The 17,431-nt window shown below is 50.0% G+C and overlaps 2 protein-coding genes across 3 annotated transcripts in view; one reads left to right on the forward strand and one right to left on the reverse strand.

The window, feature by feature from the left end:
• Positions 1 to 13,349, reverse strand: part of LOC118637248 (cytochrome P450 1A2-like) — a 28,921-nt gene extending 15,572 nt beyond the window's left edge. Inside the window, 2 exon segments of the mRNA XM_036272540.1 lie at positions 1,796 to 1,894; positions 13,240 to 13,349. Of these exon segments, the coding sequence (XP_036128433.1) occupies positions 1,796 to 1,894; positions 13,240 to 13,349 (209 nt within the window).
• Positions 10,501 to 16,977, forward strand: LOC118643668 (cytochrome P450 1A1). Of its 2 annotated transcripts, none has more exons than XM_036281985.1 (7): positions 10,501 to 10,614; positions 13,474 to 14,338; positions 14,873 to 14,999; positions 15,087 to 15,176; positions 15,267 to 15,390; positions 15,537 to 15,623; positions 15,780 to 16,977. In XM_036281985.1, exons 2-7 carry the CDS (start codon positions 13,502 to 13,504, stop codon positions 16,063 to 16,065), a joined length of 1,551 nt encoding a protein of 516 aa, XP_036137878.1. In that variant the 5' UTR covers positions 10,501 to 10,614; positions 13,474 to 13,501; the 3' UTR covers positions 16,066 to 16,977. The 2 variants fall into 2 exon arrangements, with proteins under 2 accessions (XP_036137878.1, XP_036137887.1); XM_036281994.1 differs by having other exon boundaries at positions 10,513 to 10,614; positions 13,477 to 14,338.
• Positions 16,978 to 17,431: the final 454 nt, after the last annotated feature.

The raw sequence follows: 17,431 nt of genomic DNA on the forward strand, positions 1-17,431 counted from the left end.
AAGTCAGCACTGGGACATCCACTACACTGGAGGGCAACTTTAGCCGAGAGAAGATAAATAGCATCAGCCAAATAAAAAGAGATTGGCTCCTCTTCCAACACTCTCCCCTTGCCCCTCCCTGGTTGAGAGACCAGCAGGGCAGGGAAAAAAAGTATTGCAGAAATAGAGCATGCCTCTCCCTTTCCTACATAGTCAGGTCTGAGAAGAGTCTGGGGACAAACCTTAACATAGATGTGAAAAGGCCGTTTTGATTTAGACTGGACTGGGCTTTAATTCCTGAAAATTAGAGCGATGGGTTCAACCCATGCCAGTGTCAAGGGGCAAGGTCGGGAATCTGACAGCGATGCAGAGCATGTTTGAAGACCACAGATTGGGGGACAGGGCAGCTACTTTCTATCTGTACCTCCATTGGGTTCAGCTCACTCAATAATGAAAGTCAAGGTTTGAAGTTAGGCTAAGTTTTATAGAAAATTGCTTTGACATTGCTCTTAGTTATATATATATTTGCATATGTCTGCTTATGCAAGGGAAAAATAGAAAAAATAAGCAACAAAATCAAACTACAGCAAACAAAATCAACAAAATGAAAAGACAACCTACTGAATGGGAGAAGCTTTGGTTTCATTTTCTCTTCTAGACTATGAACAACTTGAGACAAACTATGTTCCCATTCACTCAATTTTTACTACAGTGCCAGTTACATAGTAGATGTTCAACCATAGTCTCAGAGCATAAATTATGCTGCCAGACACTGTTCTAGGAGGAACCTTATAGCTGTAAAGCAGGCCTTGCTTTCATGGAAGAGATGTACAACCAGCAGGCAGACAGATGGATGAGGTAATTGCTGACCCAGATTGTGCTGAAAATCCTCTTTGACCTTTAGATCTACTCCCCCTGCTTCTCTGGCCTGTTCTGTGCACTGAGAGGCTGACCTCTGCAAACTGTGGCAAGGGGCTCTCCCATCCTCTGCCTTCTTGTTGGGTTCAGTCAATGGAAGGCATTGGCATGAGATGGAAGTAGGGGAGGAGAGTGAGGGTGGGGTATGTTTTTCTCTAGACCCTCCCTGCAAAGTCACCATTGTAGGCCACAGCTCCTGCACGCAACTCTTCTCTCCTTACAGTCTCTATCTCTCGGAGTTCCAGGAATAGTTTCTTCCTCTTGCCCCTTCAAGCCCAAGACAAGCGAGGGCTCCTCTCTGTTACTAGTCATGTGGTACCACACTATTCTGTCTTGGTTTCTCTATACCCTGCCCACATCATTGTAAATAATCCCCTTATTAAACTCTCTTCAATGACCAGTTTGAAAGGGTCCTGTTTCTTGCAAGGACACTGAATAAAATAAACTGACTCTTTGCAAATTTCAGCTCCACTATTGTTGGAAGGTTAGCCTTTCTCCCAGGCTGGCTCCCTTATAGATATTGCAGTTTTGGCCATCACATCCAGACATGACAAGGGCCAGAGGGACAAGGGTACATCTCTTGCCATATATCCTTTTTAAGAGTGAGGAAACCTTTCCTAAAAGCTATCTCACCAGATTTCTCCTACATATCTTTTTTTTTAAAATATGTTTTTATTGATTTTTTAGAGAGAGAGGAAGGGAGACAGAGATAGAAACATCGATCGGCTGCCTCCTGCACACCCCCTACTGGTGAATGAGCCCCCTACCGGGGATGTGCCCTGACCGGGAATCCAGCTGGGACCTCTCAGTCCACATGATGACGCTCAATGCACTGAGCGACACTGGCCGGGCCATATCATTGGCCAGATCATGTCACAGATCCAGGTTTAATCCAAACATCAACAAGGTAACTGAAGCCACAATGACTTTCAGACCAGCCAGGACCCACTGCCTGAGGCTGGGGTTTGGGGTCAACCTCCCCACAAAGCACATAGCTCTGGAAAGGAATATGGAGGATACCTGGACAAAATTGAAGAAGGGGAGAGTGTTGGGAAGAAAGAAAAATCAAGGTGCGGGGATGGCTATTAGGGGTCTACAAGTGGTGGAGCAGTTGGGAGAGGGTCCCTAAGTATGTTGAGTGTCCCAGCACTGGTTGGTGAGACAGCCAGGATGTGCCCTGATAGGTCTGAATGACACCACCTCCTTAGCAGAGGCCAGGGAAGCACATCCAGGAGCATTTGGCTGACAAAATAGGTTCCGCAGAGACCTTGATTTGATGAGAGGACAAAAACATTAACTATCAGCAAACCTCTGTGTTTAGTGTATAAAAGGGCATCTCTAACTTGGAACATCAGCGTGGCCCTGAGCATGCCTTTCAGGAGGTCAGTGTTCCTCTGCAGGCCAGCTTCCACAGTGCACGGGCCTGGCAAACATTTCCCCAGCACAAAGGCACTGCCAACCTGAGCAGAATTAGTCAAGTTCTGATATATAATATAGGTCTAAATCACATTTGATACAATTGAAGAAAAAAAGAGAGAGAGAAAAAAAAGAATTTCTACCTTCATTTCCACTGCTCTCTATCTAGAGCCAGCCCAGAACCTCTGGGCTACTCCTCTCCCTTCTCTGGGCAGTGTTCCAGCGTCTGTATCTTTTTTGTTTATTTATTTTTAAATCCTCATCCAAGGATATTTTTCCATTTATCTCCAGATAGAGTGGGAGGGAGGGAGGGGGAAGGGGGGAAGAGGGAGGGAGGGAGAGAGGGAGGGAGAGAGAGAGAGAGAGAGAGAGAGAGAGAGAGAGAAACATTGATGTGAGAGAGACACATCAATTGGTTGCCTCCCACATGACCCCACCAGGGCCAGGAACCAAACCACAACAGAGGTACGTGCCCTTGACTGGAATCAAACTCGTGACTCTCTGGTCTGCTGGCCAACGCCCTAACCGCTGAGCCAAACCAACCAGGGCCAGCGTCTGTATCCTTACAGTCCTTCCCACCTACCAGTCCATGGAGGTCTTCTGTCCCAATCCTGCAGAGCCCTCTCTGCTGAGAGCAGTTACAAAACCTACTGTTTGCTGATTATTGTGGTGGGGCCAGGCGGTGGAGAGAAGACCTGTGACCTGTTGAGAGAAACCAGGAGGCTTTGACATGGGAAGATGTTGGAACTTCTGGTAATCATGACCATGTGTTCAGCAATGAGGCCTAGCTCAGAAGGTAGCCCTGGACAGAAGTGAAGGTGGCAGAAGGTAGGATGCCTAAGCTGGGCCAGGCTGAGGTGAGTTTCTTTAGGCAGGACCATGTCTGTCTTCTGGCAGCAAAATGACTGATACTCACCTAGTGCTGAAGAAAATATCTGGGCTGTGGGGATCCATTCAGCTGACCAACTTGGACCTATAATTTCACCAAGCCTCTGCCATGTCAAACCTAGTGTATTTTCCTATTTGGGGATTTGACATGATTCCATGAATTTATTTAACAAATATTTATTTAGCATCCACAATGTGCCAGTTTGCTATTGATAAAAGATTGATCAAAACACATAAGTCTCTGCTCTGCTGGAGCTTACATTCTAGTTGAGGTATAGAGACCATACACAATGTAAAAAAGTGAAATACATAGTATGTTTGGAGTTTGTAAGTGCTACAAATAAAAATCAAGTTGAGTCTGGCCGGTGTGGCTTAGTGGTTGAGCATTGACTCATGCACCAACAGGTCGCCGGTTTGATTCCCGGTCACATCACATGCCTGGGTTGTGGGCCAGATCCCCAGTGGGGAGCATGCAAGAGGCAGCCAGTTGATGTTCTCTCTCATGGATGTTTCTCTGTCTCTCCCTTTTCTTTTCTTTTTTTTTTTTTCATGATTTTCTTTTTTTTTTTTTTATCTTCCTCACCAGAGGACATTTTTCCATTTTTTGTTCAGGTAGAGCGGGAGGGAGAGAGAGAGAGAGAGAGAGAGAAACATCGACGCAAAAGGGACACATCGAGTGGCTGCCACCTGCACGACCGACCAGGGCCGGGGACAAACTGCAACTGAGGCACGCGCCCTTAGTGGAAACCGAACCCGGGTCTCTCTGGACCGCAGGCCGACGCTCTAACCGCTGAGCCAAACCGGCCAGGGCTCTCTCTCCCTTTTCCTTCCTCTCTCTGTAAAATCAATAAAGGAAAAAATTGTTTAAATCGAGTCGAGAAAAGGGAGAGAGACTATGAGTCAAGGTAACAGTTTTACATAGGATGGCCATATTGGAAAGGTACTATTTGAGGAAGTAAGACAGGAGGATTTGGGAATAGAGAGTTTTCAGGTGGAGGGAAGAGCAAATGCAAATGCCCTGAGGCAGAATGCTAGATGTCTTTTACTTGCCTCTCCAGACTCACTCTCTACCCCTCTCTACTCTCAGTCCTGGAGGACTGACTTCTTTGGGCTATAGTAATGGGCCCCTTACTCTCTGGCTTCCAGTTAGGTTCAGTCCATAGAAGGCACCAGCAGGACATCAGAGGGCATGAATAGAGTGAGGTCATAGTAGGCTCTGCTCTCTCCCTGTAGGGTCTTCGTGTAGCTGCAACTCTCTACTGAAGGCCACAGCTCCTCACTATAGCCTCTCCATGGCCACCTTCTCTGGGTTCTGCTTTCTGCCCTTTCCTCTCGCCACTTCTAGCCCTGCTGTTGCTAACCCTGGGGTGCTGCATTGTCCCCTATTGGTTTTTCTAAACCTTTCTGATAACCTTTATAAATTGTTCCTTTATTAAACTCTCTTTATTAACCCAGTTTGAGGAAGCCTTATGTTTCCTTCAGGGACCGACCCTGACAGATACAGGCAGGGATCTGCCTGGAGTGTGTCCGGAACATCAAGGAGGCATTTGTGCTTGGAGAAGAGTGAGCCTGGGGAAGGGAAAGTAACAGGCAAGAAGGTCAGAGAGGTCATGGGAGCCACATTTGGAAGGGCCTCGTAGGTTATTATGAGGACTGTTTCCTCTGAGATTTCTCATAAACTTCCTTCTGAAAACTTCGACTTGGCCCATCTTAAACTTGGCGAAGGGATGGTATCTCTTCTTCAGCTAGGAGCTAGAAAAGCAAATGAGGCACCAGGAACTTGGCGACAGCTGCTTTCTTTCTGGATGTCCCCCATCCAAGCAGCCCCCAGTAGACAGTGGGTTGAGCTTTCCTCCCAGGACAATGAGGTGGCACAGTCTCATCTGATAATCTCTGCTTCATACATGAGTTCTCTCCAGGCAATCACCAGCCAACAACTCCCCAAAACCACCATGGGGTCTTCTGGAAATAAAATTAGCCTCATACAGTGGTGCCAATGGTGGCATTTTTGGTAGACCAGTGGGAAGCCATTGGACAAAAGTAACTTCCTTAGGCCTCTGTCCAACCTGTTCAGGCCTTCTTGGGGCTTTTTCAGAGAGCACTATGGGGAAAGCCTCTCTGGTCTGTATGTTTTGGTTATAATTCTTTCAGTTGCAACTCCCCAAATCCAACTCCTACTAGAAGAGGAAGAGGAAAAAGAGAAAGAGAAAAAATAAAGAAGGAAAAGAGGGAAAGGAGGCAAAGAGGGTGATGGTGGTGGTATTGATTCACATAATAGATATGCTCTGTGGGTGAACTTCATTGGCTTCAGAAATAATTGGATCTAGATGCTCAATGACTTTCCCCTGAATGGGCAGCATTCTAAAGTAGGCTTTCTTTAAAAATGGCTATTGGTAGGCCCAGGCTTATTTTAAAATTAGCTTAGTCACCCTGGCAGAAAGAGAACCACTCTTTTCCAACGACTTCAGAAAAACCTTTTTTGGGTTCTCATTGGTCTGGCCCGGGTCATGCACCACTCTGATAGCCTGGGGTGTGGTCAGCTCCACCAAAACTACTGGCTAAGAGTAGGGGTAGGGTAAAGAACAGAAGTGGTATTTCCTGAAGAAGAGAGAATGGGCACACAAGACCCCTCAGATGTCCACTATGACTGGCTTGATCATATAATTTATTGTTCAAGACAGGACTCTTAAAAATGAAAGAGGGTACTTTTAATATTTATACCAGGACAACAGGCTTAGACCACGTCTATCCTGGGAAAATATTGTCACCCTAACTATAGCAGCCAAGAACCAGGGAGATGGGGGTGGGGTAGGGGACTGACCCATCTGAGCCCTGGATCCTGCAAACTAAATCTCTTTGGCTCTTGGGGCATAGGTAGGAGGGGGGAGACGTTCGGGGTTCAGATGGCAAGTGGTATGAAGGGTGACTAGGTGGGGCAAAGACACATTGGGAAGCAAGCCCTAATTCTACACATCCACTAAAACTACTCTTCTCAAACAGCTTCACGCCAACCTCCCCGTCCCATGCTTTGTTCTTGTTATATCCTGTCCTCTTGCCAGAAATGCCCTTCCTATATTCTTCATACTCCATGACTCTTCTCCAGCCACCCACTCTCTCAGAGTCCCTTTACCTGCCCCCCACCCCCCAGCTTCTCACAGCTCCTATAGCATTTCCAGATTCAGCATAGGATGTTTGGGGTGTGGGTCCTTGCCTCCACCATGCAGAAGAGGTTTGTTGTGGGTCTTGCTCTCTCCCCATTACCCCTGCCACCTAGCCCTCAACAGGGCTGACTGAAGATTCTAAGCTGGATCACTCTGCTGGGCCAAGACCCTTAGTGGTCTCTATGCCTCCAACCCAGAGTCCTCTCTGCTCCCCACTGTCTCCTGCCTCTGTTTTCCTGGCATTGATCGCTAGCAAATCAGCCAAAGAGCTTCTCACGCAAAGGCATGCAAACTTTGACCCAGGATTGGCTGTTCAGCGCCTGGTCAAGGTTCTCTAAACTCCTGCCTGTCTTCCTCTTTCTTTGCCCAGTGCTCCTGAGCAACTCCTCCATCTGGAGAGCTGTTCTGTGGAGACAGGATATGGTTAGAAGCGCAACACCTCCCTTTACCCTCATTGTACCAGAGTTTTGTCCAGGAGTATGGGGGGATAATAGCCCTGACCCAGGGGCTGAGGCTGTCCTCCTTTGGCCTCCTTGGGCTTTGCTGGTACTTTGGGACAATAAATCATGATGGGAAGAGCCCTGGCCTGGAAGCAAGGGGCTAGACTCTTCTTTGATTTGCCATGTGTTGTTTGGCCTTCTCCTTCTAGTATCACTCTCTCCAGCTGAGAAGTGGGGAAGGAATTGGCTGAACTAGTTAATGAATTTCTTTGGGGTCAAGAGCCCCTTATAAAATGCGAGCAAAGCAATGCCTCTTCTATCAAAAAAAGCGTTTTTCTGGACCCCTGGTCAGGAGCCTCAGCAGGTGGTCTTCCAGCCCTGATGAGCAGGTTGCCATGATTCTCTAGAGCTTGGGCATTGGTGAGTCTGGGGAGTTGAAGGACAGATTGGGATGCAGAACAGAATGAGGGATCTGGGAGTGCTTTGCTCCCCACTTCCTTGCCACAGCTCCCACACAGGTTCTTTCTCCCTCTGTGGCTCTATCTCCAACTGGGATCGAAGGACAGACCTCTCTTGGGTATCATGAAGCTCTTTGGGATGAGCCAGAGATATAGAGGATGGGGTGAACAAAACAATGCCAGATGAATTGGAAGCTCAGCAATAGGCTTGTCTCCTGTCTGTTCTGTTACCTAAATTCCACCATTATAGCATCGGTACTTTGAGCGCAACATCACCTTGGTCATGTGCCCCATCCATAATACAGTTGAATCTAACTCCTTTACCAGTTATTAATATCTTTCAAGGATTTGGCTTATCAGATCCATTACCCACAGGTTGGTTTTCTGTGCTCAGGCATAGAGGAAAGAGTGACAGGTTGGGTTGGGGTCATAACAAGGGTCAAGTGTTCTGAGAATTACCATGGAGAAGTGCTGGAAACAGACCAGGAGACACCTAACTTGCTATGGAGTGGATTCAGGGGAGCTTCCCAGAGGAAGTGATGTTTTAGCTGAGACTTAAACTAGAGGAGATTAGAAGTAGAGGCAGATAGGCCTGGTAGGTTCTGCTGAAGATTCTATTTTGTATTCAAATGGAAACTAATGAAGGGGCAAGGTGGTGACAGAATGAGATTTTGCATTTTTGAAAAGACCACTTTGGCCTGGTCGGTGTGGCTCGCTGGTTGAACATCGATCCGTGCACCAAGAGGTCACCAGTTCGATTCCGGGTCAGGGCACATGCCCAGGTTGTTGGCCCAATCCCCAGTGGGGGGCATGCAGGAGGTGGCCAATCTATGTTCTCTCTCATCAATGTTTCTATCTCTCCCTCTCTCTTCCTGTCTCTAAAATCAATAAAGAAAAAATATTATAAAATAAAAAGATTTTTTAAAAGACCACTTTATATGTGACAGGGAGGTGAAAGAACTGGAGGGAGTAAAAGACAAATGGGAACTAGGTTTGGAGGCTGTACTCTAAGGAGCAATGATGAAGGCTTAGACGAGGATATGGCAGTGGGGCTGGACGGATATAGAGAAATATATCCTTGTATATTCTCAGAGAAGCAGCCAGAGTGACCTTCATTGACTCAGACCTCACAATATCTCCATTTCAATAGGGTGTTCCCTGCACCTGGGGCAGAAATGTCCCCGTGAGCATCGCATTCCCTGGGGGTACTAGATTTCAGCAGAATTCCCCAGTCACAAGACCGCTGCACATTTCCAGTGCCCCTCCCTCAAAAACCACTGGGCAGGGCCTTTGAACTTGCTGTTCCCTCTGCCAGGTGCACTCTTCTCCAGGTATCTGTGCACCTTGATTCTTGATTCCACACTCCTACCTCTGCTCAGTGTCATTTTCCCTGTGAGGACTTCCCTGACCGCCTATTTAAAATTGCAGTCTGCAGCAACATGATTCCTACCCCTTCTCTGCTTTGTTTTTCTCTGTAGCACTTCATCCTCTGACATTCTCTGTGTCTCCCAAATACCCCCCCCCCCCCCCCCCCCCCCCAACCCCTGCCCTGCAACCAAAATAGAATGTAAATTCCATGTGAGCAGGAGGTTGTCAGTTTGTTCACTTGCATATCAATCGCCAGCTTCCAGAACAGTGCCTGGCTCATAGTAGGTGTTTGGTAAATGTTTGCGCAACGCATGAGGTGGCATCTGACTGAGCGGGAGGTCAGGGGTCAGGATGAGACTGTTTTCTGGCCTGGGCCGGCTCAGAGATGGCGGTGCCATTCATGGGGTCGGGGAACGCGGCGTGGGGACAGGTGTTGTGGTTAGTTGGGGACATACTGAGCTAGACACACAAATCCGTCTTTTCCTGCCTTGGCATTCTACATAGGGAGGATTCGGCAGGGGCCGAGTACAGCTTCGGAGGCAGCCAGCCAGGCGAGCCAGGCTGGGGCTGCGTGTTCTGCTGCAGGTGTGGGCCAAAAATATGCTCGCACGCAGGCGCCCGCTCTCAGCTCTCAACAAAAGCCCAGCTCCGCACGCAAACCTGGGCCCTTGCAGCCTCCATCCAATAGCACACCCGCCAGGCTCTGCCTCTCCTCTCCCTCCATCCTCTTGCTTCGCTAGAGACTGGCCCTTTAAGAACCCCGCCCCAAGTCCCCTCCCACCCTCGCGTGACTATGCCTAGACCCCACCAGGGCCGGGACGTTGGGCGGCTGGGTGGATGCGCGGGACTCCCGGGCCTTCTCACGCAACTGCAGCGCACCTCGTCCGTCCGTGCCAAGCCGGGCGGGGATGGGCCCCGTGACCTCTGCCCCTGGAGGGAGGTTCCAGACTCTAGCACGCTAGTCTGGGGAGGCGTCTGTGTCTGGCGCCCCCTCCTCATTACCTGACCCCCTTTCCTGCCCGAGGGCCTCTCTTTACCCTTTTCTCACCCACCGGGAGCTGGCCGCGCGGTCCCCCTCACCAACCGTTTTTCTGTCGGGCCAAAGCACTAGCAACCCCGGGACCCTAGAGAAGACCTGGAGGGCTGGTGGGTCCCGGCTGGAGGTAGCCCTGTTTGCAGCATTCCAAAGGGCCCCAGAGGCGGCACCGAACCGCTAGTGAGCGCTCGCTCCGGGAGAGTGCACATTCTCTATTCCCATTTCCTGGTCAGGGAGCGCGGACTTTTTTGCTAGTTGCTGGGGCTCTAGGGGCTGGGGGGGCGGAGGGGGGGGAGCAGCCCATCGGCGCCGCTGGCCTTCCGGGCCCGGTGACCTCCGAGGGGGCAGGGGTCGCCGCTCTTCTCACGCGAGCCAGGACAGTAACCCGGGGAAAGGAGGTCACCACCCGGCAGCCCCGCCCCTGCCTGCCTGACTTGGGTCCGCTAGTAGTGAGGGGGAGGCACTTGCACGTCCAGTGGTGCAAAAATGAGGGTGAGGCGTTCACGTACCCGAGGTAGCAGCCCCGCCCCCATACCCTGTTTTCGGGCTATCCTGGGACTCCTTACAAACCCCCGCCTCAACTGGCCTCTGCGCTGTCCATGGGGTGCCTTGGAACTGGGGGTCCCAGGTGTCCCCAGTCCTCAGCCCTTTACGTGCCAGGCACTTGGGTGAAGTGTTCCCTTAGGGTGTTCTTATCTGTCCCACTGCATCCGCCTCCCCCACTTCCCATCCACCCTAGAGCGACCATCCTCCCTCAAGCCACCCCTTCCTTAGTCCCATCCCAGCGCCAAGGGGCGTGGCCACGCGTGCAAGCCGCCTATAAAGTTGGTTGTGCCTTCACCCTCACCCTGAAAGTGACAGTTCCTTGGAGCCTTCCCTGATCTTCTTTGGGGTCCTGGCTCCAAAGACCACTCTTTCCAGCTCAATTTGACACCTCCTCACAGCCGCAGGTGAGTGCAGGGGACTTCTGGCTTGCCCCTTCCCTTTAAATAGAAGGAAAAATCTGATGCCTCCAGGTCTTTTCAGGGGGTCACTGGTCTAGCAACTCAAAAAAGAAGGCTAGCAGTGGCCTTAGTGACTGAGTAGTCCAGCTCCCTAGAGAGGCAACTGAGGCCGAGGGAAGGGCAGGACTTGCCCAATATCCCACAGCTAGAACCAGAACTGTAGATGCAGTTGTCTCTCCCTCATTGGACTCCAGGACCCAGGCTTTATCCCTCACTGACTCTGAATGCCTTGGGCCTTCCCCATCAGAGTCACCTGGTTGGCTGGAATAAGGACACAGTTGTCCAAAGCTAGGTGCATGCACAGCCTCTCCTCAGGTTGTGTGATGAAGGGCTTCTCCCTGGGTGGTCAGGGTGAATGGATGGGATTGGTTGTGTTCTTACCAGCTGTTCCTGCCTTATCTAAAAGTTACCTCTGGCTGGCTCTACCCTCCCAAGGCATGGTTTGTCAGAGCCAAGATGTGCTGACTTGGACAAGAGAGGCTGATCTGAGCAGGAGTCTTGGGCACTACCCAGGGGCCTTTCCTATACCATTGACTGACTTCTCTGGCCTCTGCTGGGGAGCAGTGTGAGATACTGTCAGTTTCGGGGAGCTGGACCACCGATCCTTGAAAACTCACCAGTCATATCTCTCTTGTCCTTCTACCATCTTGCTAAGTAAGGCTAGAGATCCTTGGGGCACCCAATGTGTACAAGGGGACACCATGGCATACCAAGGTCTAGCAGTGTCCCCTGTTCATTTAGGGAGTCAGGCTTTTTTGTGTGTGCTTTGAGATCCAGCTCCTCCAGGAAGCCTCCCTAGACAGACAGTAGGAATCATATAGCCAACGTCCCCAACTTAGGTGGCTCTCCTGTAGGGAAACCTCAGACTGTGAGGTTCCCCAGGCCAGAGCTGAGTTTTCTCTTCTCTGAGATCCATCTGGGCACCCTGAATCGGAGATCATGTCCCATTCCCTCTCTCAGGTGATATAACTGGAGCCTAGAAAGGTAAAATGACCAGTCCAAGGCCATGCCATGGAGCCTGGAACACTGGGTCTCCTGTCCTCCAGTCCAGGGCACCAGGAAGATGTCTCAGTCAGAGCCTGATGCCTTGGAGACAGTAGTCCATTAATTTGCACACCCTTTATAATCCAAGCCTAGAAAGTATTGTTTCAGCTTCTGTTAAGTTCAGATCCATTCCTAATTTGCCTCATGCCAGTCTGGAGTTTTCATGCAGCCCTGGACTGGTGGGAGCCTTCCATTTATTTTCTTCTCTCTAGTGAATGGCATATGGAGGAGACCCAGACTATTCATTCATTGATAATTGAGCCCAACAAAAACCCCAGCCTAGATTTCTCTGACTGGGATCCTCAATCTTACTGGTCTCCTGCTCTTTTATTTATTATTTTTTTGTTAGTCCTCAACCGAGGATATTTTTTCCATTGATTTAGAAACATCTATATGAGACACATTGATTGGTTGCCTCCTGCACAACCCCAACTGGAGCCAAGAATCAAACCCGCAACCCAGGTATGTGGCCTTGACCGGGAATCAAAACCTGCAACCTTTTGGTTAGCAGGACAACACTCTAACCACTGAGCAAACCCAGCCAGGGCTCCAGATGCTTTTATTTATTTATTTTATTTTATTATTTTTTTTATCCTCACTCGAGGACATTTTTCCATTTTTTGTTCAGGTAGAGTGGGAGGGAGAGAGAGGAACAGAGAGAGAGAGAGAAACATCGATGCGAAAGGAACACATCGAGTGGCTGCCACCCTCACGACCAACCAGGGCCGGGGACAAACTGCAACCGAGGTACATGCCCTTAGCGGGAACCGAACCCGGGTCTCTCAGGACCGCAGGCCGACACTCTAACCGCTGAGCCAAACCGGCCAGGGCTCCAGATGCTTTTAAACTGTGGGTCAGTTGAACTCAGAGAGCTGGGGCTGAGAGCAGTGTAGTTTAGGCAGTGGTCTTCTCATCCCCTGTCCCCTTTACACCTTATCCCAGGGTCTGGCAGGATACCCTAGACCCTGGGGTTGAGCAGGAGAGAACTGAGGGTTCTGCGACCACTCTTCAAAGGGAGGTAGCTATGTCAGGAGCTGAAAACCTCCCAGGGAACTTTTGCTAAGAGGTCTGAATCCTGGCTCAGTCACTGAGTGCTGGGTGACTTTAGCCAAGTCAGTGCCCCCTCTGAAGGTCAATTTCCCCAAATGTGAAATGAGGATAAAGGAGTGGATAATGCCTAGTTCTCCCAATAGCAGTATTTCCCTAAGGGTGATGGGTAGTACTCAAGGGGATTTAGGTGATACATGTCAATTAGGTGTTTATTTTAACATATGTTAGGGAGGAAAAAATCAAACCTGTACTTTCACTCAGATATTGTTTGGGATGATGCTAAGTGGGTAGATTTAAAGTTGATTTTAGAAAAATGTGAAGTAATAGTACAGGTGTATATGGAAATCACAGAGTGATGCTGGGAAGCAGTTTTAAACTAGTACACAGACAAGAGAGGGTGTTCTGGAATTAAGCAATTTTGGTTGGGCATGTGGATCCAGTACTTCCTGGCTATGTGACCTTGGGCAAGTTACTTACCTTCTCTGAGCCTTGGTGTAGCCTATGCCATAGGCTGTGGCCAGGAATGCTGAAATTCTTGGCACACGGTGGCAGCTCGACAGCTTCTCCCACCTCCTCCTTCCCTTCATGCCCAGTGAGCAGTTCTAGATAAGGTTTCCTCTTTCCTTGACCAGCATGCTAATATATTTGGGCATTGGTTCCTCCCATTCCCCCATATGATATCTTGATCTTTCCCTCCTGCTCACCTTTCAGCAGCTACCTTGCCAACTCTACGCTGATCATGTTTTTTGTGCTTCGACTCTCCATCCCCATCTCGGCCACGGAGCTTCTCCTGGCCTCCACCATCTTCTGCCTGGTATTCTGGGTGTTGAGGGCCTGGAAGCCTCAGGTCCCCAAAGGCCTGAAGAGTCCACCAGGGCCCTGGGGCTGGCCCCTGCTTGGACACATGCTCACCTTGGGGAAGAACCCACACCTGGCACTGTCGCAGCTGAGCCAGCGTTATGGGGACGTGCTAGAGATCCGCATTGGCTGCACACCTGTGCTGGTGCTCAGTGGCCTCGACACCATCCGGCAGGCCCTGGTGCGGCAGGGCGATGATTTCAAGGGCCGGCCTGACCTCTACAGCTTCACCCTGATCTGTGGTGGCCAGAGCATGACCTTTAACCCAGATTCTGGACCAGTGTGGGCTGCCCGCCGTCGTCTGGCCCAAAAGGCCCTCAACACCTTCTCCATCGCCTCAGACCCGGCTTCCTCGTCGTCCTGCTACCTGGAGGAACATGTGAGCAAGGAGGCTGAGGCCCTCATCAGCAAGTTTCAGGAGCTGATGGCAGGGGCTGGACACTTTGACCCCTACAGGTATGTAGTGGTGTCAGTGGCCAACGTCATCTGTGCCATATGCTTTGGTCAGCGCTATGACCATGATAACCAAGAGCTACTTAGTATAGTCAACCTGAGTAATGAGTTCGGGGAGGTGGCTGCTTCTGGAAACCCAGCCGACTTCCTTCCTATCCTTCGTTACCTGCCCAACCCTGCCCTGAATGTCTTCAAGGACCTGAATAAGAAGCTCTACATCTTCATGCAAAAGATGGTTAAGGAACACTATAAAACATTTGAGAAGGTACAGGCTGGGGAGAGGCAGGTGGGTGGTTAGGAGCTGGTAGGGTCAGGGGTCTGGAGGTCAGTGATAACTGGAGTAGCATGGGGTTTGGCTCTCAGGGACCTTTACCCTGGGATTTTGAAACCAGTAATGGACAGGACTCCATCCATGGCAGGGAAATAGAACTTTTTTTTGACCAGCCCTTTTATCCTTCTGTCAGACAGCAATATTTACCTAATTACCAGTCCACACAGTAACCTAGGCCAGTTACAGGGACTAGGAAGAGTTTAAAAGTTAGTTTCCTGGCCTCAGGGGAGAAGAAGGGGTAAAGAGCACATCTAGATGATAATGGTACCAGACTGTGTGTGTCAGGTGTCCCTTGAGTTGGGGCAGGAGAGGGCCTTGGACAGGCAGAGAGAAACTGGGATGGCAGCCTTGGGTGGGTGGGGGGTCACCTCTTGAATAAAGATGCTAGGGATGGTAAGGGACGAGGTCTGGATGGAGAGGTAGGTCTGGGTTCAGGATCTTACTCACCTGTGGGCCTTCCCTACTCAGGGCCACATCCGGGACATCACAGACAGCCTGATTGATCACTGTCAGGACAAGAGGCTGGATGAGAATGCCAATATCCAGCTGTCAGATGAGAAGATTGTTAGTGTTGTCTTGGACCTCTTTGGAGCTGGTATGAGCTACCCCATTTGCCTTTCCTGTGTCCAACTGCCCTGACTCACCAACTGCCTAACTTCTCCCTCTGTTCTTTCCTGGCCAGGGTTTGACACAGTCACAACTGCCATCTCTTGGAGCCTCCTATACCTGGTGACGAGCCCCAGTGTGCAGAAAAAGATCCAGGAGGAGCTTGGTAGGTGGCCTCCTACAAAATGCTCAAGGCAGGGGACTCAGCCAAGGTCTGGGAGGCCTGTTCATCTGCCTGGTCCTTTGTGCTCTGCAGACACAGTGATCGGCAGGGCACGGCAGCCCCGGCTTTCCGACAGACCCCAGCTGCCCTATATGGAGGCCTTCATCCTGGAGACCTTCCGCCACTCCTCCTTTGTCCCCTTCACTATCCCCCACAGGTAAGTCCCCATGGATCAACTGCTGTATGGTACTGGGCCTTACCTCAGTCCATATACCTGATCAGGGTTGGTGGGAGGGACATGGTGTGGGAGGTAGGGGGATCTCACTGTGGCCCTGAGCTTGACTGAGCTTTCTCCTTTCACAGTACCACCAGAGACACAAGTCTGAGTGGCTTTTACATCCCCAAGGGGCGCTGTGTCTTTGTGAACCAGTGGCAGATCAACCATGACCAGTAAGTTGAGAGGGAGCAGAATAAATTCCACCTTCTTCTGAGTTTCAGACCTTGCTATCCCTGGCCCACTTGTCTATCCCCTGCTCTTGGGCTGCAACCCAGTAGATGCTTCTGTGCCTCCAGGCTGCCACTTCAGCTGCCTCTCTCTGATTACAGGAAACTGTGGGATGACCCATCTGAGTTCCGGCCAGAACGGTTTCTCACCCCCAATGGAACTATCAACAAGGCACTGAGTGAGCAGGTGGTTCTCTTTGGCCTAGGCAAGCGGAAGTGCATTGGTGAGACCATTGCCCGCTTCGAGGTCTTTCTTTTCCTGGCCATCCTGCTGCAGCAGGTAGAATTCAGCATCCCACCAGGCGTGAAGGTGGACATGACCCCCATCTACGGGCTGTCCATGAAGCATGCCCGCTGCGAGCACTTCCAGGTGCAGGTTCGCTCTTAAGGGGCTGAGAATCCTGCAGAGCCATGTACCTGTAACAGCCTCTCAGACTTGTGTGTCTGCCGGCACTGGGGATGGAGGAAACTCAGTCAAGCACAGGGCCTCAGTGAGATCCCCCTACCTTCTATACCATGTCCCTCCCACCAACCCTGATGAGGTATATGGACTAAAGTAAGGCCCCATGTCTGTCTCCCTCGCCTGGCTGCCCAGACAGGCCAGGTGGCTGGCCAATGGTGGTCTAAGCTTTGGCATGAAACCCACAGATATTGAACTGGCTGATTTTTTGCTGTCTGGCTGTCATGCCTGCACCACCACCCTGGACTTTCCTCTCTGCATAGTGAATGCTGACAGTGGACACTGTAGGGGCCACACAGGAGCTGATGGAACCTTCTAAACTAGTGCTTGAGCTACGAGATCTGGTAGGGTTAGAAGATTCTCAGGCCTCTGGAAACATCTCAGGAGCTCTTTGGAAGCCCCTGGGCCCAGCAGCTAGCTGGCTCTCTGTGTGGGCTGACTGACTTGAGAAACATTTAGAATAAGCCACACCGGGGCTTGTCAAATTTATTTGACAACTAATAGCCATCAAAAGTGAAGGTAAGAGGCAGCTCAGGATACTGGCATAGAGATGGTCTCCCTACTTGAACAAGGCTAAGGAATCTGACCACAGAGATCTGCAACACTGTGCCTGATGGAATCGTCTTCCTCTTTGAAGTCACAAAGAGTGCTGTCTCTTGGCCTTATGAGGAGTCCTCTGTTCCTGTTCATGAGGAGCTGGGGACTTGTGACTTAGAAGAGCAGAGAGAGTCCTATATCTAGGCACCAGGAACAGGTCGGGAAGTGAGGGTTGGTAATTCAATCACCTTCTATTAGTCTCCTTTCTCTATGCCCAGCATTAACATGTCTTTTTAAAATGTTTGTATGGCTCTGGCCAGTTTGGCTCAGCAGTTAGAGCATTGGCCTGTGGACCAAAGGGTTGCAGGTTCAATTCCCTGTCAAGGGCACATACCTCGGTTGTGGTTCATACCCTAGCCCCAATCAGGGTCATTCGGGAGGCAGCCAATTGATGTGTCTCTCTCACATCAATGTTTCTCTTTCTCTATCCCCCTTTCACTCTCTCTAAAAATCAATGGAAAAATATCCTCAGGTGAAGATTTTCAAAAATAGTAATAAAAATAAAATGTTTGTATGCAAGGAGCTTTTCATTTTTGCCTGCATTGTACTTGCATGTTTGCATTTATTATATGTAAAAACTTAAGAACAACTTATTAAATGTGATAGAGAAAATTCATGCCCACTTATCCAGAAATGTGTAGGACATATCTTCCTTAACTAAATAAAGATATTGTGCAGAAGTTCTACAGGTGGAGAT

This window comes from Molossus molossus, unplaced genomic scaffold (assembly GCF_014108415.1).
Source record: "Molossus molossus isolate mMolMol1 unplaced genomic scaffold, mMolMol1.p scaffold_m16_p_1, whole genome shotgun sequence".
Classification (NCBI taxonomy): domain Eukaryota; kingdom Metazoa; phylum Chordata; class Mammalia; order Chiroptera; family Molossidae; genus Molossus; species Molossus molossus.

Bases quoted from the DNA above. Each gene is read 5' to 3' on its own strand.
- LOC118643668 (XM_036281985.1), top strand. From the start codon at position 13,502: ATGTTTTTTGTGCTTCGACTCTCCATCCCCATCTCGGCCACGGAGCTT. The intron at 14,339-14,872 runs GTACAGGCTGGG...TTCCCTACTCAG, and splicing joins ACTATAAAACATTTGAGAAG to GGCCACATCCGGGACATCAC. The intron at 15,177-15,266 runs GTAGGTGGCCTC...TGTGCTCTGCAG, and splicing joins AAAGATCCAGGAGGAGCTTG to ACACAGTGATCGGCAGGGCA.